The 27,756-nt window shown below is 44.5% G+C and overlaps 1 protein-coding gene across 4 annotated transcripts in view; it reads left to right on the top strand.

Annotated features, from left to right (window-relative positions):
* LOC139389723 (clathrin, heavy chain-like 1) overlaps positions 1–23,016 on the top strand; it is a 39,907-nt gene extending 16,891 nt beyond the window's left edge. Inside the window, exons 14-33 of one of the 4 annotated variants that reach the window (XM_071136633.1) lie at positions 288–451; positions 543–668; positions 834–976; positions 1,154–1,388; positions 1,481–1,603; positions 1,706–1,851; positions 1,982–2,165; positions 2,369–2,561; positions 3,404–3,561; positions 8,685–8,849; positions 8,957–9,064; positions 9,201–9,368; positions 9,478–9,627; positions 9,785–9,916; positions 10,049–10,159; positions 10,244–10,414; positions 11,093–11,314; positions 11,831–11,851; positions 22,297–22,372; positions 22,629–23,016. In XM_071136633.1, coding sequence (XP_070992734.1) covers positions 288–451; positions 543–668; positions 834–976; positions 1,154–1,388; positions 1,481–1,603; positions 1,706–1,851; positions 1,982–2,165; positions 2,369–2,561; positions 3,404–3,561; positions 8,685–8,849; positions 8,957–9,064; positions 9,201–9,368; positions 9,478–9,627; positions 9,785–9,916; positions 10,049–10,159; positions 10,244–10,414; positions 11,093–11,314; positions 11,831–11,851; positions 22,297–22,372; positions 22,629–22,750 — 2,918 coding nt within the window. In that variant the 3' untranslated portion in view covers positions 22,751–23,016. Of the gene's footprint in view, positions 1–287; positions 452–542; positions 669–833; positions 977–1,153; positions 1,389–1,480; positions 1,604–1,705; positions 1,852–1,981; positions 2,166–2,368; positions 2,562–3,403; positions 3,562–8,684; positions 8,850–8,956; positions 9,065–9,200; positions 9,369–9,477; positions 9,628–9,784; positions 9,917–10,048; positions 10,160–10,243; positions 10,415–11,092; positions 11,315–11,830; positions 11,858–18,782; positions 18,840–22,296; positions 22,373–22,628 lie in introns of those variants that run through there. The other 3 variants (XM_071136632.1, XM_071136635.1, XM_071136634.1) reach the window with 3 other exon arrangements.
* Positions 23,017–27,756: the final 4,740 nt, after the last annotated feature.

The following is a 27,756-nucleotide window of genomic DNA, read 5'->3' as shown; positions in this document are numbered from 1 at the left end:
CGTGCCTGAGACTTGGTTTATCAGCCATGTACTGCAGAATCCAAAGTAAAACTCCTTGTAGGTTATTTTTATTGTACTTGAGTCTGATTATGAGGTGGTCCCTGGTGAATTTGCTAACACAAAAGGGGTATACCATGGGTTTACATCTCCTACCTTTGCTGTCCTCTCTTTATGGTCCTATCGCCCCAAAAAGACACACAACCCCCTTTTTTTACGTGTTGGTGTACCTGGGTAGCATTCACAGGGAAACTAGGAATCCAATGTGAAACGGTGTTCTTCCCCCCTAGGTGTGTTCTACTTCCTGGGTTCCATAGTGAACTTTAGCCAGGACCCCGACGTTCATTTTAAATACATCCAGGCGGCCTGTAAGACCGGACAGATCAAGGAGGTGGAACGCATCTGTAGAGAGAGCAACTGTTACGACCCGGACAGGGTCAAGAACTTCCTCAAGGTACCAGGGCGACCCTAGCAGGGTTGGTTGGGGGAACGTTTAGCACAGTCGTTAGTCTAGCAGACTACAATCTCGCTTTCTCTCTCATCAGGAGGCTAAACTGACAGACCAGCTGCCTCTGATCATAGTGTGTGACCGCTTTGACTTTGTCCATGACCTGGTTCTCTACCTCTACCGCAACACTCTGCAGAAGTACATTGAGATCTATGTTCAGAAGGTAAGAGTCATCAGTCTGGCAGTAGGCACAGTGAGGAGGAACACAGCACTGCAGGGAAGGAAGATGAAACATGTCAAGATACCTTATTGTTGGTTTTACCAATAGCATTAGCTATCCTAGAAATATTTTCTGCTGTCATTGCCTCGCATTGATGTGTGTGTGTAGGTGAACCCTAGCCGGCTGCCGGTGGTGATAGGAGGTCTGTTGGATGTAGACTGTGCTGAAGAGGTCATTAAGAACCTGATCTTGGTGGTGAGAGGACAGTTCTCCACAGACGAGCTGGTGGCAGAGGTAGAGAAGAGGAACAGGTACAGACACACCACTTACACACATGGTCTCCAACACTGTCTGCTCCTGTACTTCCTCAACATTTAGTCTTTCAGGCCTCTTTTTCCCCCTGTGAGGCCATACTTCAAATTCCAAGTATTGTGTGTGACTTAGGTGTTGGAAAGGGGCTCTCAGAAGTAAATTGTGCGTGTCAACAGACTGAAGCTGTTGTTGCCGTGGCTGGAGTCTCGTATCCACGAGGGCTGTGAGGAGCCAGCTACTCACAATGCCTTGGCTAAGATCTACATAGACAGTAACAACAACCCGGAGCGCTTCCTGAAGGAGAACACCTTCTACGACAGCACTGTAGTGGGGAAGTATTGTGAGAAGAGAGACCCCCACCTCGCCTGTGTCGCCTATGAGAGGGGCCAGTGTGACCTGGACCTTATCAAGGTCTGAGCACGCACGCACGCTCGTACACCCTCCCACACACACACACGACTATGATGCATTGATTGATGTGGTTTCATTGTGCTCTGTTGTAGGTGTGCAATGAGAACTCCCTGTTCAAGAGTGAGGCTCGCTACCTGGTCAGACGGAAAGACCCAGAACTATGGGCCAATGTTCTAGAGGAGAACAACCCTTATAGACGCCAACTCATAGACCAGGTCAGTAGAATACCCTCTCATAACCCTGTGTTGGTATACTGTGTTTTACCTGCTTCCTTGTGTTCTGACCTGTGGTTCCCTGTGGTAACTTGTGTTGGCCAGGTGGTGCAGACAGCTCTGTCAGAGACCCAGGACCCAGAGGAGGTATCGGTGACTGTCAAGGCCTTTATGACAGCTGACCTGCCCAATGAGCTCATCGAACTACTGGAGAAGATTGTACTGGACAACTCAGTCTTCAGCGAGCACCGGTCAGTCACACACACTACTTGGCACCAAAGTTAAGCTTCGAGGATGAAAAGACTAAAATATTTCAGAAGTTCTACTAATATCTGTAGTTGATATCTTATCTAGCGTCTTTATCTTCTGTTTCTCCTCCAGAAACCTCCAGAACCTGTTGATCCTGACGGCCATCAAGGCAGACCGTACACGTGTGATGGAGTACATCAACCGCCTAGACAACTACGACGCCCCAGACATCGCTAACATCGCCATCAGCAACGAGCTCTTTGAGGAGGCCTTCGCCATCTTCAAAAAGTTTGACGTCAACACCTCCGCCATTCAGGTAAACAAGAGTCTGAAGATGATCCAAATATTTAGCTAATCATTGTATCTGCTTTATTTCAATGCACCAATAATGCTTTGCTTTTCTTTGTGCTCCTTACAAATATTTTATCACGGTACCCTCTGTTTAATACCAATAATACTTTTCTTTGTGCTATTTACTCATTCACACAGCGTAACCATACCGTCCACCTGTGTCTCTAGGTTCTGATCGAGCATATCAGTAACCTGGACAGAGCCTATGAGTTTGCAGAGCGTTGTAATGAGGCTGCTGTATGGAGTCAGCTGGCCAGAGCCCAGCTCCAGAGAGACCTGGTGAAAGAGGCCATCGACTCCTACATCAAAGCTGACGACCCGTCAGCCTACATGGAGGTGGTCAGCGCGGCCAGCAAGAACGGTAAGACAACACATCACCATAACTAAGCTACACTCACCACCGAGTTCAAAACTGCCTCTGGCAGCAACGTCAGCACAAGAACTGTTCGTCAGGAGCTTCATGAAATTAGTTTCTGTGACCGAGCAGCTGCACACAAGCCTTAGATCACCATGTGCAATGCCAAGCGTCGCCATTGGACTCTGGAGCAGTGGAAACGCGTTCTATGACGTGATTAATCCGCTTCACCATCTGGCAGTCAGACTAATCTGGATTTGAAGGATGCTAGGAGAACGCTACCTGCCTGAATTCATATTGACAACGGTAAAGTTTGGTGGATGAGGAATAGTAATCTGGGGCTGTTTTTTGTGGTTTGGGCTAGGGAAATGTTAACGCTACAGCATACAATAAAATTCTAGATGATTCTGTACTTCAAACTTTGTGGCAACAGTTTGGGGAAGGCCCTTTCCTGTTTCAGCATGACAATGCCTCTGTGCACAAAGCGAGGGCCATACAGAAATGGTTTGTTGAGATCGGTGTGGAAGAACTTGACTGGCCTGCACAGATCCCTGACCTCAACCCCATCGAAGACCTTTGGAACGCCCACTGCGAGCTAGGCCTAATCGCTCAACATCAGTGCCCGACCTCACTAATGTTCTTGTGGCTGAATGAAAGCAAGCCCCCGCAGCAATGTTCCAACATCTAGTGGAAAGCTTTCCCAGAAGAGTGGAGGCTGTTATAGCAGCAAAGTTGGGACCAACTCCATGATTTTGGAATGAGATGTTCGACAAGCAAGTGTCCACATACTTTTGGTCATGTAGTGTATAATGTTTGTGTGTATGTAATGTATGATGTGTGCATTGTAGATAACTGGGAGGATCTGGTGAAGTTCCTTCAGATGGCTCGTAAGAAGGCCCGGGAGTCCTACGTAGAGACAGAACTCATCTTTGCTCTGGCTAAAACTGGCAGACTGGCCGAACTGGATGAGTTTGTTAACGGCCCTAACAATGCCCATATACAACAGGTAAAGGTGTCAAATACGTATAAAATGCTGATATACAGTGCCTTCGGAAAGTATTCAGACCCCTTGACTTTTTCCACATTTTGTTACATTATTTTAAAATAGATTCAAATGTTTTTTTTCTCATCAATCTACACATAATACCCCATAATGACAAACCCAAAAATGTTTTTTAGAAATGTTTGCAAATTATTTTTTAAATGTTTTTAACTGATCACATTTATATAAGTATTCAGACCCTTTACTCAATACTTTATTGAAGCACCTTTGGCAGCGATTACAGCATTGAGTCTTCTTGGGTATGACGCTACAAGCTTGGTGTATATACAGTGGGGCAAAAAAGTATTTAGTCAGCCACCAATTGTGCAAGTTCTCCCACTTAAAAAGATGAGAGCGGCCTGTAATTTTCATCATGGGTACACTTCAACTAAGGCAGACAAAATGAGAGAAAAAATCCAGAAAAATCACATTGTAGGATTTTTTATGAATTTATTTGCAAATTATGGTGGAAAATAAGTATTTGGTCACCTACAAACAAGCCAGATTTCTGGCTCTCACAGACCTGTAACTTCTTCTTTAAGAGGCTCCTCTGTCCTCCACTCATTACCTGTATTAATGGCACCTGCTTGAACTTGTTATCAGTATAAAAGACACCTGTCCACAACCTTCAACAGTCCTAACTCCACTATGGCCAAGACCAAAGAGCTGTCAAAGGCCGCCAGAAACAAAATTGTAGACCTGCACCAAGCTGGGAAGACTGAATCTGCAATAGGTAAGCAGCTTGGTTTGAAGAAATCAACTGTGGGAGCAATTATTAGGAAATGGAAGACCATACAAGACCACTGAATCTCCCTCGATCTGGGGCTCCATGCAAAATCTCACCCCGTGGGGTCAAAATGATCACAAGAACGGTGAGCAAAAATCCCAGAACCACACGGGGGGACCTTGTGAATGACCTGCAGAGAGCTGGGACCAAAGTAACAAAGCCTACCATCAGTAACACACTACGCCGCCAGGGACTCAAATCCTGCAGTGCCAGACGTGTCCCCCTGCTTAAGCCAGTACGTGTCCAGGCCTGTCGGAAGTTTGCTAAAGAACATTTGGATGATCCAGAAGAAGATTGGGAGAATGTCATATGGTCAGATGAAACCAAAATATAACTTTTTGGTAAAAACTCAACTCGTCGTGTTTGGAGGACAAAGAATGCTGAGTTGCCCCCAAAGAACACCATACCTACTGTGAAGCATGGGGGTGGAAACATCATGCTTTGGGGCTGTTTTTCTGCAAAGGGACCAGGACGACTGATCCGTGTAAAGGAAAGAATGAATGGGGCCATGTATCGTGAGATTTTGAGTGAAAACCTCCTTCCATCAGCAAGGGCATGGAAGATGAAACGTGGCTGGGTCTTTCAGCATGACCATGATCCCAAACACATCGCCCGGGCAACGAAGGAGTGGCTTCGTAAGAAGCATTTCTAGGTCCTGGAGTGGCCTAGCCAGTCTCCAGATATCAAAAATCTTTGGAGGGAGTTGAAAGTCTGTGTTGCCCAGCAACAGCCCCAAAACATCACTGCTCTAGAGGAGATCTGCATGGAGGAATGGGCCAAAATACCAGCAACAGTGTGTGAGAACCTTGTGAAGACTTACAGAAAACGCTTGACCTCTGTCATTGCCAACAAAGGGTATATAACAAAGTATTGAGAAACTTTTGTTATTGACCACATACTTCTTTTCCACCATAATTTGCAAATAAATTCATAAAAAATCCTACAATGTGATTTTCTGGATTTTTTTTTTCTAATTTTGTCTGTCATAGTTGAAGTGTACCTATGATGAAAATTACTTTTTTGCCTCACTGTATGTGTGTGTGTGTGTGTGTGTGTGTGTGTGTGTGTGTGTGTGTGTGTGTGTGTGTGTGTGTGTGTGTGTGTGTACAGTGCCTTGCGAAAGTATTCGGCCCCCTTGAACTTTGCGACCTTTTTCCACATTTCAGGCTTCAAACATAAAGATATAAACCTGTATTTTTTTTGTGTAGAATCAACAACAAGTGGGACACAATCATGAAGTGGAACGACATTTATTGGATATTTCAAACTTTTTTAACAAATCAAAAACTGAAAAATTGGGGGTGCAAAATTATTCAGCCCCTTTACTTTCAGTGCAGCAAACTCTCTCCAGAAGTTCAGTGAGGATCTCTGAATGATCCAATGTTGACCTAAATGACTAATGATGATAAATACAATCCACCTGTGTGTAATCAAGTCTCCGTATAAATGCACCTGCACTGTGATAGTCTCAGAGGTCTGTTAAAAGCGCAGAGAGCATCATGAAGAACAAGGAACACACCAGGCAGATCCGAGATACTGTTGTGAAGAAGTTTAAAGCCGGATTTGGATACAAAAAGATTTCCCAAGCTTTAAACATCCCAAGGAGCACTGTGCAAGCGATAATATTGAAATGGAAGGAGTATCAGACCACTGCAAATCTGCCAAGACCTGGCCGTCCCTCTAAACTTTCAGCTCATACAAGGAGAAGACTGATCAGAGATGCAGCCAAGAGGCCCATGATCACTCTGGATGAACTGCAGAGATCTACAGCTGAGGTGGGAGACTCTGTCCATAGGACAACAATCAGTCGTATATTGCACAAATCTGGCCTTTATGGAAGAGTGGCAAGAAGAAAGCCATTTCTTAAAGATATCCATAAAAAGTGTTGTTTAAAGTTTGAAACAAGCCACCTGGGAGACACACCAAACATGTGGAAGAAGGTGCTCTGGTCAGATGAAACCAAAATTGAACTTTTTGGCAACAATGCAAAACGTTATGTTTGGCGTAAAAGCAACACAGCTGAACACACCATCCCCACTGTCAAACATGGTGGTGGCAGCATCATGGTTTGGGCCTGCTTTTCTTCAGCAGGGACAGGGAAGATGGTTAAAATTGATGGGAAGATGGATGGAGCCAAATACAGGACCATTCTGGAAGAAAACCTGATGGAGTCTGCAAAAGACCTGAGACTGGGACGGAGATTTGTCTTCCAACAAGACAATGATCCAAAACATAAAGCAAAATCTACAATGGAATGGTTCAAAAATAAACATATCCAGGTGTTAGAATGGCCAAGTCAAAGTCCAGACCTGAATCCAATCGAGAATCTGTGGAAAGAACTGAACTGCTGTTCACAAATGCTCTCCATCCAACCTCACTGAGCTCGAGCTGTTTTGCAAGGAGGAATGGGAAAACATTTCAGTCTCTCGATGTGCAAAACTGATAGAGACATACCCCAAGCGACTTACAGCTGTAATCACAGCAAAAGGTGGCGCTACAAAGTAATCACTTAAGGGGGCTGAATAATTTTGCACGCCCAATTTTTCAGTTTTTGATTTGTTAAAAAAGTTTGAAATATCCAATAAATGTCGTTCCACTTCATGATTGTGTCCCACTTGTTGTTGATTCTTCACAAAAAAATACAGTTTTATATCTTTATGTTTGAAGCCTGAAATGTGGCAGAAGGTCGCAAAGTTCAAGGGGGCCGAATACTTTCGCAAGGCACTGTGTATATATATATATATATATGTATGTATGTGTATATATGTATGTATGTGTATATATATGTATATGTATGTATGTGTATATATATGTATATATGTGTGTGTGTGTGTGTGTGTGTGTGTGTGTGTGTGTGTGTGTGTGTATATGTGTATATTGAACCCGATCAAACGTCACTGGAAAGACCTGAAAATGGCTATGCAGCAACGCTTGAAATAATATATATTTATATATGCCTCTCAAGCGTTGCTGCATAGCTATTTTCAGGTTTTTCCAGTGACGTTTGATCGGGTTCAAGTCCGGGCTGACGCTGGGCCACTTAAGGACATTCAGAGGCTGTGTGCTTAGGGTCGTTGTCCTGTTGGAAGGTGAACCTTCGCCCCAGTCTGAGAACCTGCTCCAGGTCGCTCAGGACTTCATCAATAATCTTGCAGTACTTGGCTTCGTTCATCTTTGCCCTCGATCCTGACTTGTCTCCCAGTCCCTGCAGCTGAACCTCCTCCCCCCACATGATGCTGCCACCACCATCATGCTTCACCGTAGGGATGGTGCCATGTTTCCTCCAGACGTGACGCTTAGCATTCAGGCCAAATAGTTCAATCTTTGTTTCTTTAGACCAGAGAATCTTGTTTCTCATGGTCTGAGTCCTTTAGGTTCATTTTGGAAAACTCCAAGCGGACTGTCATGTGCCCTTTACTGAGGAGGGGCTTCCATCTGGCCACTACCATAAAGGCCTGATGGTGGAGTGCTGCAGAGATGGTTGTCCTTCTGGAAGGTTCTCCCATCTCCACAGAGGAACTCTGGAGCTCAGTGTGACCATCGGGTTCTCATTCACCTCCCTGACCAAGGCCATTCTCCCCCGATTGATCAGTTTGAATGGGCGGCCAGCTCTAGGAAGAGTCTTGGTGGTTCCAAACTTCTTCCTTTTAAGAATGACGAAGGCCACTGTATTCTTGGCCACCTTCAATGCTGCAGAAATGTTTTGGTACCCTTCCCCAGATCTGTGCCTTGACACAATCCTGTCTCGGAGCTCTACGGACAATTCCTTCGACCACATGGCTTGGTTTTTGCTCTGACATGCGCTCTCAACTGTGTGACCTTTTTATATTGACATGTGTGTGCCTTTCCAAATCATGTCCAATCAATTGAATTTCCCACAGGTGGACTCGAATAAGAATGAAGTTGTAGAAACATCTCAAGGATGATCAATGGAAACAGGATGCACCTGAGCTCAATTTAGTCTCATAGCAAAGGGTCTGAATTCTTATGTAAATAAAGTATTTGTTTTTAACTTTTGATACATTTGCTAAAATGTCTAAACCTGTTTTTGCTTTGTCATTATTGGGTATTGTGTTTGTGTATATTGTTGAGTTATTTTGACATTTTTTATTTAATCCATTTTAGAATAAGGCTCTCAAGTAACAATGTGGAAAAAGTCAAGGGTTCTGAATACTTTCCGAAGGCACTGTATATTAACATGCAACGTTTGGTCACTGAGACCCTTTGTCTCAACTCCTCTTTCTCCCTCTCCACTCATTCCTCCCTTTCTCTCTCTCTTCCTGTTCTTCTCCTCATCCAGGTGGGAGATAGGTGTTTTGAGGAGGGCATGTATGATGCTGCCAAGCTGCTGTATAATAATGTGTCCAACTTTGCCCGCCTGGCGTCCACGCTGGTCCACCTAGGAGAGTACCAGGCTGCTGTGGACAGCGCCAGGAAAGCCAACAGCACACGCACCTGGAAGGAGGTGCACCTTAACATTTCTACACACATTCTGCTCTATGGGGAAGAGATAGATGGAAGCTCCATTTGTTGGGCTGTGTATCATGACTTCTTTTTCTTTCTTCCCCCCAGGTGTGTTTTGCGTGTGTGGCTGGGGAGGAGTTTCGGTTGGCTCAGATCTGTGGTCTTCACATTGTCATCCACGCTGATGAACTGGAGGAGCTCATCAGTGACTATCAGGTAAATACACTTTATCATTCACCTGATGAGGCCCTCCATAGTTTACTGTCAGGTGTTTACTGTTTTCAGATATTTCAGGTGTCTGTATAGTATCTATGTTTTGTGGTTAACTCATGTTTGTGTCTGTGTGCATCAGGACCGGGGCTATTATGAGGAGCTGATAGCCCTGTTGGAGGCAGCATTGGGTTTGGAGCGCGCTCACATGGGCATGTTCACAGAGCTGGCCATCCTCTACTCCAAATTCAAACCCCAGAAGATGAGAGAACATCTGGAACTCTTCTGGTCCCGTGTCAACATCCCTAAGGTGTGATGCATGTGTATGTGTGGCTCTGAAAATATTTATTGGAAGTAAATATTTCTCTCTCCCATATCGGTCATGTCTGTTACCTCACTTCCTGCGGTTTTCCAATCAGGTGCTGCGAGCGGCGGAGCAGTCACACCTGTGGGCGGAGCTAGTGTTTCTGTATGATAAATACGAGGAGTATGACAATGCTGTCCTCACGATGATGTCACACCCTACTGACGCATGGAAGGAGGTGCAGTTCAAGGACATCATCGCCAAGGTAACACAACCTCCGCAGCCCTCTCTCACAAAACAGTTGAGAACCTCACTGAAGGACTAAAAGTATACTAACCACAACTGTAGCCAATCGCTCTCATTTTCTAGTTCTTTCACCTCTCTTCACAAGGAACTTCATTGTGTTGTATAACTCTTTCTAGGTGGCCAATGTGGAGCTGTACTACAAATCCCTTTCCTTTTACCTGGATTACAAACCTCTGCTGACAAATGACCTTCTGACCATACTGTCACCACGGTTAGACCACAGCCGGGCGGTCACATACTTCACCAAGGTAATCAATCAAAAAAACAGTCATTTAAACCAGGAATTAAATGAATGTAAATAAAAAATAAATGTAATCGCACAATAGAACACTTTCAATTTAGCAGCAACACAAGACCAAATAATGTGACTCTGTCTCCAGATGAACCAGTTGAAGTTGGTAAAGCCTTACCTGCGGTCAGTCCAGAGTCACAACAACAAGGGAGTCAACGAGGCCCTCAATAACCTACTGACAGAGGAGGAGGACTACCAGGTGAGTGTGTGTGTGTGTACTGTGTTTGTGTGTGTTTTTGTCCATAGACTCTGAGCCTGATTTGTCTGCCTGTGTTGTCTATAGGGTCTGAGGGCATCGATCGATGCGTATGGTAACTTTGACACCATTGTTCTGGCCCAGAGACTGGAGAAGCATGAGCTGATTGAGTTCAGACGCATAGCAGCATACCTCTACAAAGGCAACAACCGCTGGAGACAGAGCGTGGAACTCTGCAAGAAGGACAAATTATACAAGGTGAACATTTTAGATACTAGCTGTTCCTGCCAAACCAGCGTCTGGATGCAGACACACTGCTGTGCACAGGGTTTTCCTCTTTTTGCACTGAACATTTTTGTTGTTGGACCCTTTAACATTTCACTCTGCTCTGACTATAGCCTGATGCGGACGGACACTGTTTCACTTTGTAGGAGGGAAATTCTAGTGAATACATTTGGCCAACTGCAACCTGTTGAAATAAGTGTCTTCAGTTTTCTCCTCAGTAGCTTTTCAGCTTTGCAATAGTATGTAACCACTGGTGCAACATCTATGAGAATCAAAATGTTCCCGAGTGGTGCAGCGGTCTAAGGTACTGCATCGCAGTTCTAGAGGCGTCACTACAGACTGGTTCGATTTCACAACGGGCTGTGATTCGGCGTCCCATAGGGCGTCTCACAATTGTCCCAGCATCGTCCGTGTTAGGGTTTGGCCGGGGTAGACCGTCATTGTAAATAATAATTTGTTTGACTTGCCTAGTTAAATAAAGTTTTTAAAATAAAAAATATCCGTACCTTCCTTTGTCAGCCTGTCTCAGGATGGGATGCTGGATGCTCTAGACACCCTGCTGTAGTTTCAAATCAATATTTTAATCGATCCCAAAGCAATCCACTAATCAATCAGTCAATAAAGCCCACTCTTCCTGTGTGTGTTCGTCAGGATGCAATGCTGTATGCTGCCGAGTCTAAGGATGCAGAGTTGGCTGAGACCCTGCTGCAGTGGTTCCTGGAGGAGGGTAGGAAGGAGTGTTTCGCTGCCTGTCTGTTTGCCTCCTATGACCTGCTGCACCCTGATGTGGTGCTGGAGCTGGCCTGGAGACACAACATCATGGACTTTGCCATGCCATACTTCATCCAGGTCATGAGGGAGTATCTCACCAAGGTCAGTCCTGCTGTAAACACAGCAAGCACAGGCTGTGTCCCAAATGGCACCCTGCCACTGCTTTTGAACAGAACCCTATGAGCCCTGGTCAAATTAGTGCACTATATAGAGAATAGGGTGCCATTTGGGACACACTTCACATTTGTTTTCAGTGGGGGAAAAGGTTGTAAAATATAAGTTAAATAATGGATCTCTTCCTGCTAACAGACAGGGTTTAGAAATGAAGCAATACTTTTGGCAATACAAATGAAGAGGAAAGTAGTGGAAAGTTTACTTAAAGATGTGATAATGCTGCTAGGGAATGCTTTCACTCGGTTTCTTTTCAAAGGCTAGAATGATTCTGTACAATTATACAACTTGATTATTTTGTATTTCTTCACTAAGTTAAAAACATGAGCCACTAAATTGGGGAACCCTAGCATTCCTCAAGAGTTAAAGCAATCTCTCATGACACCACTTCCTGTAACCTTTGATCCCAAGCCATGTGAGGTCAAAGAACTTTTGGTTCTCTTCCAGGTTGATGAGGTTGCGGAGAAGGTGACGGTCTCTGGATCTTTATTTCTTTCTTTTTTGTTCTGTCTGTTTTCTGTTGTAACATAGACCCTGGGTTTCTGATGTAGGAGCCTACCATGGTAGAACAGTGTGATATTGGAGGGAGTGCTGGCCAGCCCTGGTCCTAGAGAACCCTGCACCCCCTGTGAAGTTAGGTTCCAGCCCAGCACCAACACACCTGATTCAGCAAATTGTGTTTCTAGATTGAAGTCTGAATCAGGCGTGTAAGTGCAGGGCTGAAACAAAAACCTCTAGGCATCAAGCACATAGAAACCATGTGTTTGATATTCCACTCCAGTCATTACCACGGGCCTGTCCTCCCCAATTAAGGTGCCACCAACCTCCTGTGCTCTAGGACCAGGGTTGGCCACCCCCGGGACTCCTCTAACTGCTAATCCCTGACTGCTTGCTCCTAGTTAACAGTAACACATGATAGAACATAGACCAGTAACACATGGTAGAACAGTGTGATAGAACAGTAACACATGGTAGAACAGTGTGATAGAACAGTAACACATGGTAGAACAGTGTGATAGAACAGTAACACATGGTAGAACAGTAACACATGGTAGAACAGTGTGGTAGAACAGTAACGCATGGTAGAACAGTAACACATGGTAGAACAGTGTGATAGAACAGTAACACATGATAGAACAGTGTGATAGAACAGTAACACATGATAGAACAGTAACACATGGTAGAACAGTGTGATAGAACAGTAACACATGGTAGAACAGTGTGATAGAACAATAACACATGGTAGAACAGTGTGATAGAACAGTAACACATGGTAGAACAGTGTGATAGAACAGTAACACATGGTAGAACAGTGTGATAGAACAGTAACACATGGTAGAACAGTAACACATGATAGAATAGTGTGATAGAACAGTAACACATGGTAGAACAGTGTGATAGAACAGTAACACATGGTAGAACAGTGTGATAGAACAGTAACACATGGTAGAACAGTGTGATAGAACAGTAACACATGGTAGAACAGTGTGATAGAACAGTAACACATGGTAGAACAGTGTGATAGAACAGTAACACATGGTAGAACAGTGTGATAGAACAGTAACACATGGTAGAACAGTGTGATAGAACAGTAACACATGGTAGAACAGTGTGATAGAACAGTAACACATGGTAGAACAGTGTGATAGAACAGTAACACATGGTAGAACAGTAACTGTTTCAAATTGTATTTGTCACATACACATGGTTAGCAGATGTTAATGTGAGTGTAGCGAAATGCTTGTGCTTCTAGTGCCGACAATGCAGTAATAACCAACAAGTAATCTAACTAACAATTCCAAAACTACTGTCTTATTCACAGTGTAAGGGGATAAAGAATATGTACATAAGGATATATGAATGAGTGATGGTACAGAGCAGCATAGGCAGGATACAGTAGATGGTATCGAGTACAGTATATACATGAGGTGAGTATGTTAACAAAGTGGCATAGTTAAAGTGGCTAGTGATACATGTATTACATAAGGATGCAGTTGATGATATAGAGTACAGTATATACGTATGCATATGAGATGAATAATGTAGGGTAAGTAACATTATATAAGGTAGCATTGTTTAAAGTGGCTAGTGATATATTTACATCATTTCCCATCAATTCCCATTATTAAAGTGGCTGGAGTTGTGTCGGTGTCAGTGTGTTGGCAGCAGCCACTCAATGTTAGTGGTGGTTGTTTAACAGTCTGATGGCCTTGAGAGAGAAGCTGCTTTTCAGTCGCTCAGTCCCAGCTTTGATGCACCTTTACTGACCTAGCCTTCTGGATGATAGCGGGGTGAACAGGCAGTGGCTCGGGTGGTTGATGTCCTTGATGATCTTTATGGCCTTCCTGTAACATCGGGTGGTGTAGGTGTCCTGGAGGGCAGGTAGTTTGCCCCCGGTGATGCGTTGTGCAGACCTCACTACCCTCTGGAGAGCCTTACGGTTGTGGGCGGAGCAGTTGCCGTACCAGGCGGTGATACAGCCCGCCAGGATGCTCTCGATTGTGCATCTGTAGAAGTTTGTGAGTGCTTTTGGTGACAAACCAAATTTCTTCAGCCTCCTGAGGTTGAAGAGGCGCTGCTGCGCCTTCTTCACGATGCTGTCTGTGTGAGTGGACCAATTCAGTTTGTCTGTGATGTGTATGCCGAGGAACTTAAAACTTGCTACCCTCTCCACTACTGTTCCATCGATGTGGATAGGGGGGTGTTCCCTCTGCTGTTTCCTGAAGTCCACAATCTTCTCCTTAGTTTTGTTGACGTTGAGTGTGAGGTTATTTTCCTGACACCACACTCCGAGGGCCCTCACCTCCTCCCTGTAGGCCGTCTCGTCGTTGTTGGTAATCAAGCCTACCACTGTTGTGTCGTCCGCAAACTTGATGATTGAGTTGGAGGCGTGCGTGGCCATGCAGTCGTGGGTGAACAGGGAGTACAGGAGAGGGCTCAGAACGCACCCTTGTGGGGCCCCAGTGTTGAGGATCAGCGGGGTGGAGATGTTGTTGCCTACCCTCACCACCTGGGGGCAGGAAGTCCAGTACCCAGTTGCACAGGGCGGGGTCGAGGCCCAGGGTCTCGAGCTTGATGACGAGCTTGGAGGGCACTATGGTGTTGAATGCCGAGCTGTAGTCGATGAACAGCATTCTCACATAGGTATTCCTCTTGTCCAGATGGGTTAGGGCAGTGTGCAGTGTGGTTGAGATTGCATCGTCTGTGGACCTATTTGGGCGGTAAGCAAATTGGAGTGGGTCTAGGGTGTCGGGTAGGGTGTCGGTGATATATAGGGTGGAGGTGATATGGTCCTTGACTAGTCTCTCAAAGCACTTCATGATGACAGAGTCGTTTAGCTCAGTTACCTTAGCTTTCTTGGGAACAGGAACAATGGTGGCCCTCTTGAAGCATGTGGGAACAGCAGACTGGTATAGGGATTGATTGAATATGTCCGTAAACACACCGGCTAGCTGGTCTGCGCATGCTCTGAGGGCGCGGCCTGGGATGCCGTCTGGGCCTGCAGCCTCGCGAGGGTTAACACGTTTAAATGTCTTACTCACCTCGGCTGCAGTGAAGGAGAGTCCGCATGTTTTCGTTGCAGGCCGTGTCAGTGGCACTGTATTGTCCTCAAAGCGGGCAAAAAAGTTATTTAGTCTGCCTGGGAGCAGGACATCCTGGTCCGTGACTGGGCTGGATTTCTTCTTGTAGTCCGTGATTGACTGTAGACCCTGCCACATGCCTCTTGTGTCTGAGCCGTTGAATTGAGATTCTACTTTGTCTCTGTACTGACGCTTAGCTTGTTTGATAGCCTTGCGGAGGGAATAGCTGCACTGTTTGTATTCTGTCATGTTACCAGTCACCTTGCCCTGATTAAAAGCAGTGGTTCGCGCTTTCAGTTTCACGCGAATGCTGCCATCAATCCACGGTTTCTGGTTAGGGAATGTTTTAATCGTTGCTATGGGAACGACATCTTCAACGCACGTTCTAATGAACTCGCACACCGAATCAGCGTATTCGTCAATATTGTTATCTGACGCAATACGAAACATGTCCCAGTCCACGTGATGGAAGCAGTCTTGGAGTGTGGAGTCAGCTTGGTCGGACCAGCGTTGGACAGACCTCAGCGTGGGAGCCTCTTGTTTTAGTTTCTGTCTGTAGGCAGGGATCAGCAAAATGGAGTCGTGGTCAGCTTTTCCGAAAGGAGGGCGGGGCAGGGCCTTATATGCGTCGCGGAAGTTAGAGTAACAATGATCCAAGGTTTTTCCACCCCTGGTTGCGCAATCGATATGCTGATAAAATTTTGGGAGTCTTGTTTTCAGATTAGCCTTGTTAAAATCCCCAGCAACAATGAATGCAGCCTCCGGATAAATGGATTCCAGTTTGCAAAGAGTCAAATAAAGTTTGTTCAGAGCCATCGATGTGTCTGCTTGGGGGGGGATATATACGGCTGTGATTATAATCGAAGAGAATTCTCTTGGTAGATAATGCGGTCTACATTTTGATTGTGAGGAATTCTAAATCAGGTGAACAGAAGGATTTGAGTTCCTGTATGTTTCTTTCATCACACCATGTCTCGTTAGTCATAAGGCATACGCCCCCGCCCCTCTTCTTACCAGAAAGATGTTTGTTTTTGTCGGCGCGATGCGTGGAGAAACCCGCTGGCTGCACCGCCCCCGATAGCGTCTCTCCAGTGAGCCATGTTTCCATGAAGCAAAGAACGTTACAGTCTCTGATGTCCCTCTGGAATGCTACCCTTGCTCGGATTTCATCAACCTTGTTGTCAAGAGACTGGACATTGGCGAGAAGGATGCTAGGGAGTGGTGCACGATGTGCCCGTCTCCGGAGTCTGACCAGAAGACCGCCTCGTTTCCCTCTTTTTCTGAGTCGTTTTTTTGGGTCGCTGCATGGGATCCACTCCGTTGTCCTGGGTGAAAGGCAGAACACAGGGTCCGCATCGCGAAAAACATATTCTTGGTCGTACTGATGGTGAGTTGACGCTGATCTTATATTCAGTAGTTCTTCTCGACTGTATGTAATGAAACCTAAGATGACCTGGGGTACTAATGTAAGAAATAACACGTAAAAAAACAAAACACTGGATAGTTTCCTAGGAACGCGAAGCGAGGCGGCCATCTCTGTCGGCACCGGAAGTTGAATTTTGTTCTATCATGTGTTACTGTTCTACCATGTGTTACTGTTCTATCACACTGTTCTACCATGTGTTACTGTTCTACCATGTGTTACTGTTCTATCACACTGTTCTACCATGTGTTACTGTTCTACCATGTGTTACTGTTCTATCACACTGTTCTACCATGTGTTACTGTTCTACCATGTGTTACTGTTCTACCATGTGTTACTGTTCTACCATGTGTTACTGTTCTATCACACTGTTCTACCATGTGTTACTGTTCTACCATGTGTTACTGTTCTATCACACTGTTCTACCATGTGTTACTGTTCTACCATGTGTTACTGTTCTACCATGTGTTACTGTTCTATCACACTGTTCTACCATGTGTTACTGTTCTACCATGTGTTACTGTTCTATCACACTGTTCTACCATGTGTTAGAACAGTAACACATGGTAGAACAGTGTGATAGAACGGTAACACATGGTAGAACAGTGTGATAGAACAGTAACACATGGTAGAACAGTGTGATAGAACAGTAACACATGGTAGAACAGTGTGATAGAACAGTAACGCATGGTAGAACAGTAACACATGGTAGAACAGTGTGGTAGAACAGTAACACATGGTAGAACAGTGTGATAGAACAGTAACACATGGTAGAACAGTAACACATGGTAGAACAGTGTGATAGAACAGTAACACATGATAGAACAGTGTGATAGAACAGTAACACATGGTAGAACAGTAACACATGGTAGAACAGTAACACATGGTAGAACAGTGTGATAGAACAGTAACACATGATAGAACAGTAACACATGGTAGAACAGTGTGATAGAACAGTAACACATGGTAGAACAGTGTGATAGAACAGTAACACATGATAGAACAGTGTGATAGAACAGTAACACATGGTAGAACAGTAACACATGATAGAACAGTAACACATGGTAGAACAGTGTGATAGAACAGTAACACATGATAGAACAGTGTGATAGAACAGTAACACATGATAGAACAGTAACACATGGTAGAACAGTGTGATAGAACAGTAACACATGATAGAACAGTGTGATAGAACAGTAACACATGATAGAACAGTGTGATAGAACAGTAACACATGGTAGAACAGTGTGATAGAACAGTAACACATGGTAGAACAGTAACACATGATAGAACAGTGTGATAGAACAGTAACACATGATAGAACAGTGTGATAGAACAGTAACACATGATAGAACAGTAACACATGGTAGAACAGTAACACATGATAGAACAGTAACACATGGTAGAACAGTGTGATAGAACAGTAACACATGATAGAACAGTGTGATAGAACAGTAACACATGGTAGAACAGTGTGATAGAACAGTAACACATGGTAGAACAGTGTGATAGAACAGTAACACATGGTAGAACAGTGTGATAGAACAGTAACACATGGTAGAACAGTGTGATAGAACAGTAACACATGGTAGAACAGTAACACATGGTAGAACAGTAACACATGGTAGAACAGTGTGATAGAACAGTAACACATGGTAGAACAGTCTGATAGAACAGTAACACATGGTAGAACAGTAACACATGGTAGAACAGTGTGATAGAACAGTAACAAATGGTAGAACAGTGTGGTAGAACAGTAACACACGATAGAACAGTAACACATGGTAGAACAGTAACACTTGGTAGAACAGTGTGATAGAACAGTAACACATGGTAGAACAGTGTGGTAGAACAGTAACACATGGTAGAACAGTGTGATAGAACAGTAACACATGGTAGAACAGTGTGATAGAACAGTAACACATGGTAGAACAGTGTGATAGAACAGTAACACATGGTAGAACAGTGTGATAGAACAGTAACACATGGTAGAAGGTGTTAAAGGTGAGACCAAGTCACTATTATTCGAGTCACAAGTAGAACGGGTCAAGACTCGAGTCAATTCCAAGTCGAGTCACAAGTTGTCAAGTAAAAAACATATATATATTATAGATGTGTGTGTGTGTGTGTGTGTGTGTGTGTGTGTGTCTACAACACATTTTGACTAGTCAATGTAATTGTAAAATAGGGACATGTATCAGTCGTGAGGGCATGACATCAGCAGAAGGCAAGGCAGGTTGACGTGCTCAGTGTAGATTTATTTACAGGCCTTGGTAATCCAATGGTGAAAGTGCCATATCCTACAAAAGGTATACGTAGATTTACCAAATATACACAAGCAATGGCCCAAAAGAAATATCCTCTGTATCGGGCTTAACCTGTCCTATCTGAACAGACACAGGTAGAGGGCAGGACTGTACAGCCTCGCCTTGAGAAACCAAAGCTCTAACAGGTAGGTCTACATAAATTATAAAAGCACTTGGCCCCTAGGACCATACAATTTCCCAATTGGCAATTACAACCAATAAACTGGTTCTACAATGTAAAAGGCCATTTCCACATCCATTGGTACATTCCTCTTAATCAGACGTAATGATTATTATTGATATTTCAACACCATGCATACATGGAACAATTTTATTTTATTCAACGTTCTGACTCCAAAGCGTGGAGCACAGGCCTATTTCTATGGGCACTGAGGCGTGCACGCTCCTGTTACGCACAACCAGAATGACAGAGACTAATGGTGCTTTCAAGACAACTGGGAACTGAAAAGTACAAGGTCAAATCAGGACGTCAGTGATATCATGTTGGAAAGTCTGAGCTCTAGATAGAGTCCCGACATCCCAAGTTGGATGACCTTTGAGTCGGAGCTCGCTTTTTTTCAAGTTCCCAGTTGTCTTGAATGTATGAATGAGTTTCCGGTTGTTTTGAACGTGGCAGTAGGACACAGACACACGCAACTCTGGGAAATTTGAACAAAGGAAACCATACATTGAATTAAATTAAATTAAGAGAACTTGTACCTCATGAGTCTTGTGAACGTTCATGTGCACAATAAACATCACGCCACTCGGAGGGTAAGAAATGGTTGGCTAAATGAAAGGCCTATCAAACATGAAATAGACATGTCTACGTGTTGCAATAAACTACAGGGATGGAATGATGTAACGCAAGCAATTATTGTGGTATTAGATGTAATATAGATTGACCACATGGGACCTATGCATTTAAATGTTTGAAATTAAAAGCAAACATTTTCAACAAGAGAAAAAGTACTTTACTTACGGGAGTTTGGAGACCGCAAGTGAAGACCGCGACTATGGTGCGTCTTCGCCACAGTAATAATTCATTTTAAAAACAAATTCCAAATGCAAGCTTCAGTAAATGATCAATTTCAAGCAATTGTTACATACCAAAAGACCAGTAGGCCCATGCTAGTAGTTGTTGCTCCATTGCTGGTGAGCTTGCAAAGTAAACAGTTAATATTCTTGATCACCAAACCGTTTTTGAAGATACATATTTATTTTCTTTAATATGGCAATCCTCTCTCTCCCCAATTTGACATTTGCTCATTTGTACAGCAAATCAGCAATCTGTTCACTAGCTCCAATCAGTGTACATTTCACTAGCCAATCTTTTGCAGGTTTTTTTGCAAGTGCGAAACTACTGCCTCTGGCTGTGTAGAATAATCCACATAAACTCTTCCACAAAATGAGTGACAGACAAAACATTACGAAATCTGGCCAGATAAGTTCCAAGTCAAAGTCAAGTCTTGAGTCAAGTTATTTTTATTTTCTGTCAAGTCTCGAGTCATCAAATTTGTGACTCGAGTCCACATTATGTGACTCCAGTCCACAACTCTGGAAAGTGCTGTGCTGTAATCCTCCACATCAGTAGTCAGCTAGCCTGAGTGTCAATCTGTTTGTTCTATCATGCCAACTCCTTGTCACATATTGGCCTGACAATGACAGCAATGGAGTTGGCAATAGTACTAACAGATCTGGGACCAGGCTAGTAGTCAGCAGCTCCAGGGCTGCAGGGTCTGCTGGTTTCCTCTGTACTCACCTGGTTAGATGGGCAGCAGATGAAGTGTCGCAGACACAGTGGCGCTTCCTGGATGACTGGAGTCGCAGACCCCTGCTGCAGATACAGATCTGTTGTACTATTCTCATATAGCTTTAATAACAGTGTAGTGCACAGTACCACATGGTGAGAAGATTCCCTAGGTATACAGCCACAGACAACCAAATGCACCTCTCCCACACACTGTCTGTGTGTCCCAAATGGCACCATATTCCCTACTAGCTTTCTACACTTTAATGATTTGACTCAAGAGGAGGCCTGTACTCCCTTGTAGTCTCTTTCCCCTCTGCTGCTGAAATTCTTACCATTACACTGCCAGTTTATGTTGTAGTTATTCCATTGTAATTGTTCAGTTGGTTTTATTTAATTGGCTGTACAGACCAGGCACATCTTTGTCACTTGGAGCTATTACTCATAAGAGATTCCAAATGACCTTTGCCGTTTCGAATAACTTCAAAATTATTTAATTGCATGAATTTATTATTATTAATAATAGCGCTTTTCAATAGAGGCAACAAAGTCCTTCCCATCATAAAATTATACAATAAAAAGTACTAACAAAGACCGGAGGAAGGACAATGAAACAAAAACGCTAATAAATCATACATGAAAAGTATCTTTATGAAAGGGTTCTCAGTGGGGATTTAAAGAGGCACTGAATCTGCGAATCCATTCCAAAGTCTAAGGTCCCTAATGGCAAATGCCCAGTGTTCTTTTATTTTCAACCTAGACTACGTCAACGTTGCCCTGCCAGAGGATCTCATGCTGTGTCCTGGCTCGAAAGGGAGATCTGAGATATAGGATTGGGCTAAACCACTCCTAGCCTTAAACGTGATTAATACAATTTGAAAATCGATTGTAAAAGTGACTGGTAGCCACTATAGAAAAGCTAAACCAGGTGTGATATGGTTACATTTCCTGGTGCCTGTTAAAGGCCGAACTGCAGCATTTTGAACTACCTGTAGATGGAGTGATTTCTAAGACGTATACAAGGAGTATTACATGACGTAAATTAAACATTTCTGTTTGACTCTTGAATACATCAGAAACCTTGCTTGATTTATGTTTTATTTAGCCTTTTTTTTGACCATGTGATTCTCACACTTCTGAAGCATTGCCTGGGAAGATTGCTGCACATTTTACTTTAACAAAATGACCACACACTAGCCTTGGATAAGATAGCAGTTAAATGTACCGCTTACAGTAAAAAGGAAAATAAAGATGCATGCTCTTAACCAAGCAAAAGACCTTTGATAAACAGCTCTAGATGAATTGATGAAATGTAGCATTTTGCTAGGTAAGGAGTGCCCTGTAGTAGAAGCATGCTAAGTTATGATTTAGGTTTGTCTGTTTTGCTCCTGGACTGAGATGTGTTTGTGTTTTCTAAGATTGGATAAAAGTGGACTGTCAGTATCTTGGCATGGACTGAGCTTCTCCTCAACAGGAGACACAATGAAATGATAATAAGAAGTAAAGTTACACAAGCCCTGCTGTAAACCAGTGCTTTTTAGAGTAGTTGTAAAGACGCTTCCTCACCTGTAAGGAAAGCTGTAGTGAAGTTTCTCACCAGTTCCGCATGACATCTTCTCTAAGGCATCCTCACTGTAGAGATTAATACTAGTCTAAAGTATGATATTGAAAGGTGTAGTGTATAATATTGTGTGTAGTGTTGTCTTCATGACAAAAGTTAACACCAATAAATTAATTTCTGTCTGCAGAACATTAAGATTTGTAGTTGAAAAATTGTTTTAGTCTAGTGAGCTCACCCATTACGTGACTGACTGGCTCCTCTCTCTGACTCCTGTCTTACCCTCTGTTCTCAGGTGGACAAACTGGAGGAGTCAGAAAGCCAAAGGAAGACTGAGGAAAAAGTCCCAGAACCCACCCCCATAGTGTTTGGTAGGTTTGGTAGTGCAGTCTATGATGCTTTTAAAATCCCAAACTGGCTCCAGTCCTTCTGCTCCGGGTCCTTCTAGCCTGTTAAAGGAATCCTCTGTGGTGGGGAATGAGTCATGGAATCTGAATGTAACGCTAGAAAGCCGGCTGTGTGTTACTGATGAAATGTAGACAACCCTGTGTGTGTGTGTGTGTGTGTGTGTGTGTGTGTGTGTGTGTGTGTGTGTGTGTGTGTGTGTGTGTGTGTGTACACATACAGGTCAACAGCTGATGTTGACAGCAGGTTCCGCTCCAGTGGCTCCCCAGCCAGGATATCCAGGAGGCTATGGATACGCTGCTCCAGGCTACCCCACCCAGCCCCCCTACAGCTACAACATGTAGACCACCTTTACCCCACCCAGCCCCCCTACAGCTACATGTAGACCACCTCTACCCCACCCAGCCCCCCTACGGCTACAACATGTAGACCACCTCTACCCCACCCAGCCCCCCTACAGCTACAACATGTAGACCACCTCTACCCCACCCAGCCCCCCTACGGCTACAACATGTAGACCACCTCTACCCCACCCAGCCCCCCTACGGCTACAACATGTAGACCACCTCTACCCCACCCAGCCCCCCTACGGCTACAACATGTAGACCACCTCTACCCCACCCAGCCCCCCTACGGCTACAACATGTAGACCACCTCTATCCCACCCAGCCCCCCTACGGCTACAACATGTAGACAACCTCTACCCCACCCAGCCCCCCTACGGCTACAACATGTAGACCACCTCTACCCCACCCAGCCCCCCTACGGCTACAACATGTAGACCACCTCTACCCCACCCAGCCTCCCTACGGCTACAACATGTAGACCACCTCTACCCCACCCAGCCCCCCTACGGCTACAACATGTAGACCACCTCTACCCCACCCAGCCCCCCTACGGCTACAACATGTAGACCACCTCTACCCCACCCAGCCCCCCTACGGCTACAACATGTAGACCACCTCTACCCCACCCAGCCCCCCTACGGCTACAACATGTAGACCACCTCTACCCCACCCAGCCCCCCTACGGCTACAACATGTAGACCACCTCTACCCCACCCAGCCCCCCTACGGCTACAACATGTAGACCACCTCTACCCCACCCAGCCCCCCTACGGCTACAACATGTAGACTACCTCTACCCCACCCAGCCCCCCTACGGCTACAACATGTAGACCACCTCTACCCCACCCAGCCCCCCTACGGCTACAACATGTAGACCACCTCTACCCCACCCAGCCCCCCTACGGCTACAACATGTAGACCACCTCTACCCCACCCAGCCCCCCTACGGCTACAACATGTAGACCACCTCTACCCCACCCAGCCCCCCTACGGCTACAACATGTAGACTACCTCTACCCCACCCAGCCCCCCTACGGCTACAACATGTAGACCACCTCTACCCCACCCAGCCCCCCTACGGCTACAACATGTAGACCACCTCTACCCCACCCAGCCCCCCTACGGCTACAACATGTAGACCACCTCTACCCCACCCAGCCCCCCTACGGCTACAACATGTAGACCACCTCTACCCCACCCAGCCCCCCTACGGCTACAACATGTAGACCACCTCTACCCCACCCAGCCCCCTTATGGCTACAACATGGGTCCATGCATCTCAAATGGCACACTATTCCCTGTTTTGTGCACTACTTTTGACCAGGGCCAATAGTGCTCCAGTCAGAAGTAGTGTCCTATATAGGCTTTAAGGTGTCCATTTGGGTTGCAGATCATGTAGAGCATAAGGCCCCAGTAACCCCACATCCCAACCCCTCTTACCCAACCTTAATCACACTTATCAAATACATTACAGATGCAGCTTGCTTATGGATTCAATATGGATTCCCTGCCTTGAAACCCCCTAATACACAATCTCTCTACTCTGTGAGACACCTAGTCCACCTCTGGACACTCCAAACCTCAACCCCACCACCACCACACCCAACTCAACCAAAAAGACCTCCATTTTGCTCCCATCTCCTCTCACTCCCCACCTCCTCTTGCTCCCCCTCCCTCTCCAATGGACTAGAGCAAGGCTAACTGACCCCTCTACTTAGGCTGGCCTGACCAGCCCCCCAATTCACCACTGCACAGCATGGCGACAGCTCTTAGCTCCTAGAGAAAATAGCTAACAGGTAAAAGCTAACGTACAGTACACCACTCTGTCCAGGTATATTCTATCACTGTTCCATAGACTGTATCAACCATAGAGCAGCTTTTTAAAATATTAGTTTTTCTAGAGATGATAATAGAGTACTGGTAGTGAAGACTTTTACTGAGGAGCCAGAGAGGGAGTGGGTGAAAGGCTCATCACGGAGTACCCCTGCCCTCTGAGCACAGCTTGGCCTTGTACAGGAGGTGTCAACTTTGAGTCATTTTTCAAGTTTGTTTCACCACTCTCTCCTACGTTTGTTTCACCACGACTCTCCTACGTTTGTTTCACCACGACTCTCCTACGTTTGTTTCACCACGACTCTCCTACGTTTGTTTCACCACGACTCTCTCCTACGTTTGTTTCACCACCACTCTCTCCTACGTTTGTTTCACCACCACTCTCCTACGTTTCTTTCAACACCACTCTCCTACGTTTGTTTCAACACCACTCTCTCCTACGTTTGTTTCAACACCACTCTCCTCCTACGTTTGTTTCACCACCACTCTCCTCCTACGTTTGTTTCACCACCACTCTCCTCCTACGTTTGTTTCACCACCACTCTCCTCCTACGTTTGTTTCACCACCACTCTCCTCCTACGTTTGTTTCACCACCACTCTCTCCTACGTTTGTTTCACCACCACTCTCCTCCTACGTTTGTTTCACCACCACTCTCCTCCTACGTTTGTTTCACCACCACTCTCCTCCTACGTTTGTTTCACCACCACTCTCCTCCTACGTTTGTTTCACCACCACTCTCCTCCTACGTTTGTTTCACCACCACTCTCCTCCTACGTTTGTTTCACCACCACTCTCCTCCTACGTTTGTTTCACCACCACTCTCCTCCTACGTTTGTTTCAACACCACTCTCCTCCTACGTTTGTTTCACCACCACTCTCCTCCTACGCTTGTTTCTTGACTGTTTCTGTTCAATAGTTTTTGTTTGTCCATCTGAACAGGTACTATGTGTTGAAGATGCAACACTATACAGTACTATGGACTAGGAACACTAGTTATTGGGATTATGGTGTACTTTTACTGTGTAAGTTATCAAACATGTAGGGATATGTTGACAACACCAAGACTGGGAAGGTTTGCATTGATTCTCCTCTCCAAATGCTCATGTGCTAGCTGATAATATCTAGGTCAACATGGACGTTTGGGTCTCTCCACTTAACACTGTGATGTATGGTACACGATCCCACAGCTCTGGAGTTGATGATGATGATGATGTGAAACATAACTGCTATATGCTGATGTCTGTGCATGTGCTGCCAAACATATAATGCTGTAACAATGCAACCAGGAGCACAATTTCCATGTTATGCATTTAATAACAAGTATTACCTATGTTGTGTTCAAGGCTGAACACATGTATTTTGAAGCCTTTACTGTCCCACCACGGACACCAACTAACAGGATGGTGAAGGAAGTCCAATATTACACAAAGGAGAATAAAAACATAAGAGGGAATAGAACTCCTGTATATCCCTGTGCCAGTGGTCCAGAGTTATTTAATGTACTGAAGAAACATTGTAGAATGTATGATATGTTGTGATACTTAAAGAAACAAGTTCAGTATGATGGAATACCATACCGTATGCATTGTCTATAGTGTATTGTTGTAGTTGGTCATAAACATGATACTTAAAAATAAAATAAAAATGACAATATACAAAAAGAGCAGAATAAAAACATGAAACTCTTCAGAACGATTGCTTGCAGCAGCCATCATTCTGGGGTTTGTTTTCTTCCTGTTCAAGTAGCACATGTCTAGTGAGAATGTTCTGGAAAACTACCGCCACTGTTTATGGGTAAATCTGGCCTCATGCATCTGGAGCTGTGCCACAATATTGTACAAATGTTGGATTGAGGTTTGTAGAAAACACTGAAATCTGACCTGTGTACACCCATTACTCTATGTTCAAGACAAGTGTTCTCAAGGATAATAAAGTTTACACACACATTATCTGGCGGTGATCATTTCACAATGCTCCTAGTAGAAACCCCAGAGGGAACTTGGATGTTTGTGGTAATACCATATGTTTGAATTGTCATACTATTAACTCTGGCTTTTTCTAAGAACCTTTGTTCATAAGGCCTACATAACACTGGCACAGACTGTCACAATGGTTCATCTCAGCTTATGACACTGTCCCTCCCGGCTTTTCATTAACTGTTATGTCATTGATATGTTGTGTGGCCCTTATGATGAATAGTTCAAGCAAATTGTATGGAGTAAGTTGACAATGAAATCTGACTTCCTGCCTTGGGGAGCATGGGTCATTAACAAATGTCTGAGATCAGGTTTGGTGTTGTGGTTTTTGCCACTTCAAGGATGTTCTTGCTTCTTTTAGTTCTGACAATGCAATCAATACTATACAATGGACTGTATATCTCCAGAAGGTATCTGTTTCTGTTCTATCCAACTGGTCTTTGTCTTGCACTGCAGAAATCCTCTAGCTGCCTAGCTACTCCTATGACATGACAAGTCAGGGGAGTTTATAAAAGCACATATAGTTCTGTAACCAGGCCAGACTACTCCATGGCAAGTCTTCACTCTACTAGAGCTGTTCCAGGACCAGTCCTGAGGGTCTGTCTGATGAAGGTCTCTGACCCATACGTCAGGCTATGTTTTTAACTTTGAATTTACAATAAATAGTGGAGAGAGTGTTGTGACTTGTGCCCTCAACTTCTGATGCCACAGTCCTGAGGATCACCAGCTGAAGCTGAGGAGCAAAACTGGCCCTGGATCAGTTTAGTTTAAATGTACTGCTGCACTTTGTCCTCATCCTGGGAACTGCTACAGATGGAGAAACTGCCCCTGGATCAGTGGAGTTACAATGTACTGCTGCACTTTGTCCTCATCCTGGGAACTGCTACTGATGGAGAAACTGCCTTTTTGTACACTTGTTGTACTAGGCCTTCTGTACCGGCTACATCAATGCAAAGCAGCATCTATTCAACTTGATAATCAGAATAGATAAGTGAAAAATTGGTTATGGTAAAAAATAAATTATGTAAGCATAGGTCTTATTTGTAAGTGAGGTTAGGAACAAAAGAAAATGGTTGACGGTTTAAACTTTATTTTGATATGATGTTTCTATTCATAGCAAGACTGATATCTGTATGAATATTGTTGTGGATGCAGTCTTCTCATGGATGTAGCCTATAAGGGGGATGGATGT

The sequence above is a fragment of the Oncorhynchus clarkii genome, chromosome 30 (assembly GCF_045791955.1).
Source record: "Oncorhynchus clarkii lewisi isolate Uvic-CL-2024 chromosome 30, UVic_Ocla_1.0, whole genome shotgun sequence".
Lineage (NCBI taxonomy): Eukaryota > Metazoa > Chordata > Actinopteri > Salmoniformes > Salmonidae > Oncorhynchus > Oncorhynchus clarkii.
Note: the sequence above shows the minus strand (reverse complement) of the source record. Positions and strands in the feature narration are given on the sequence as shown.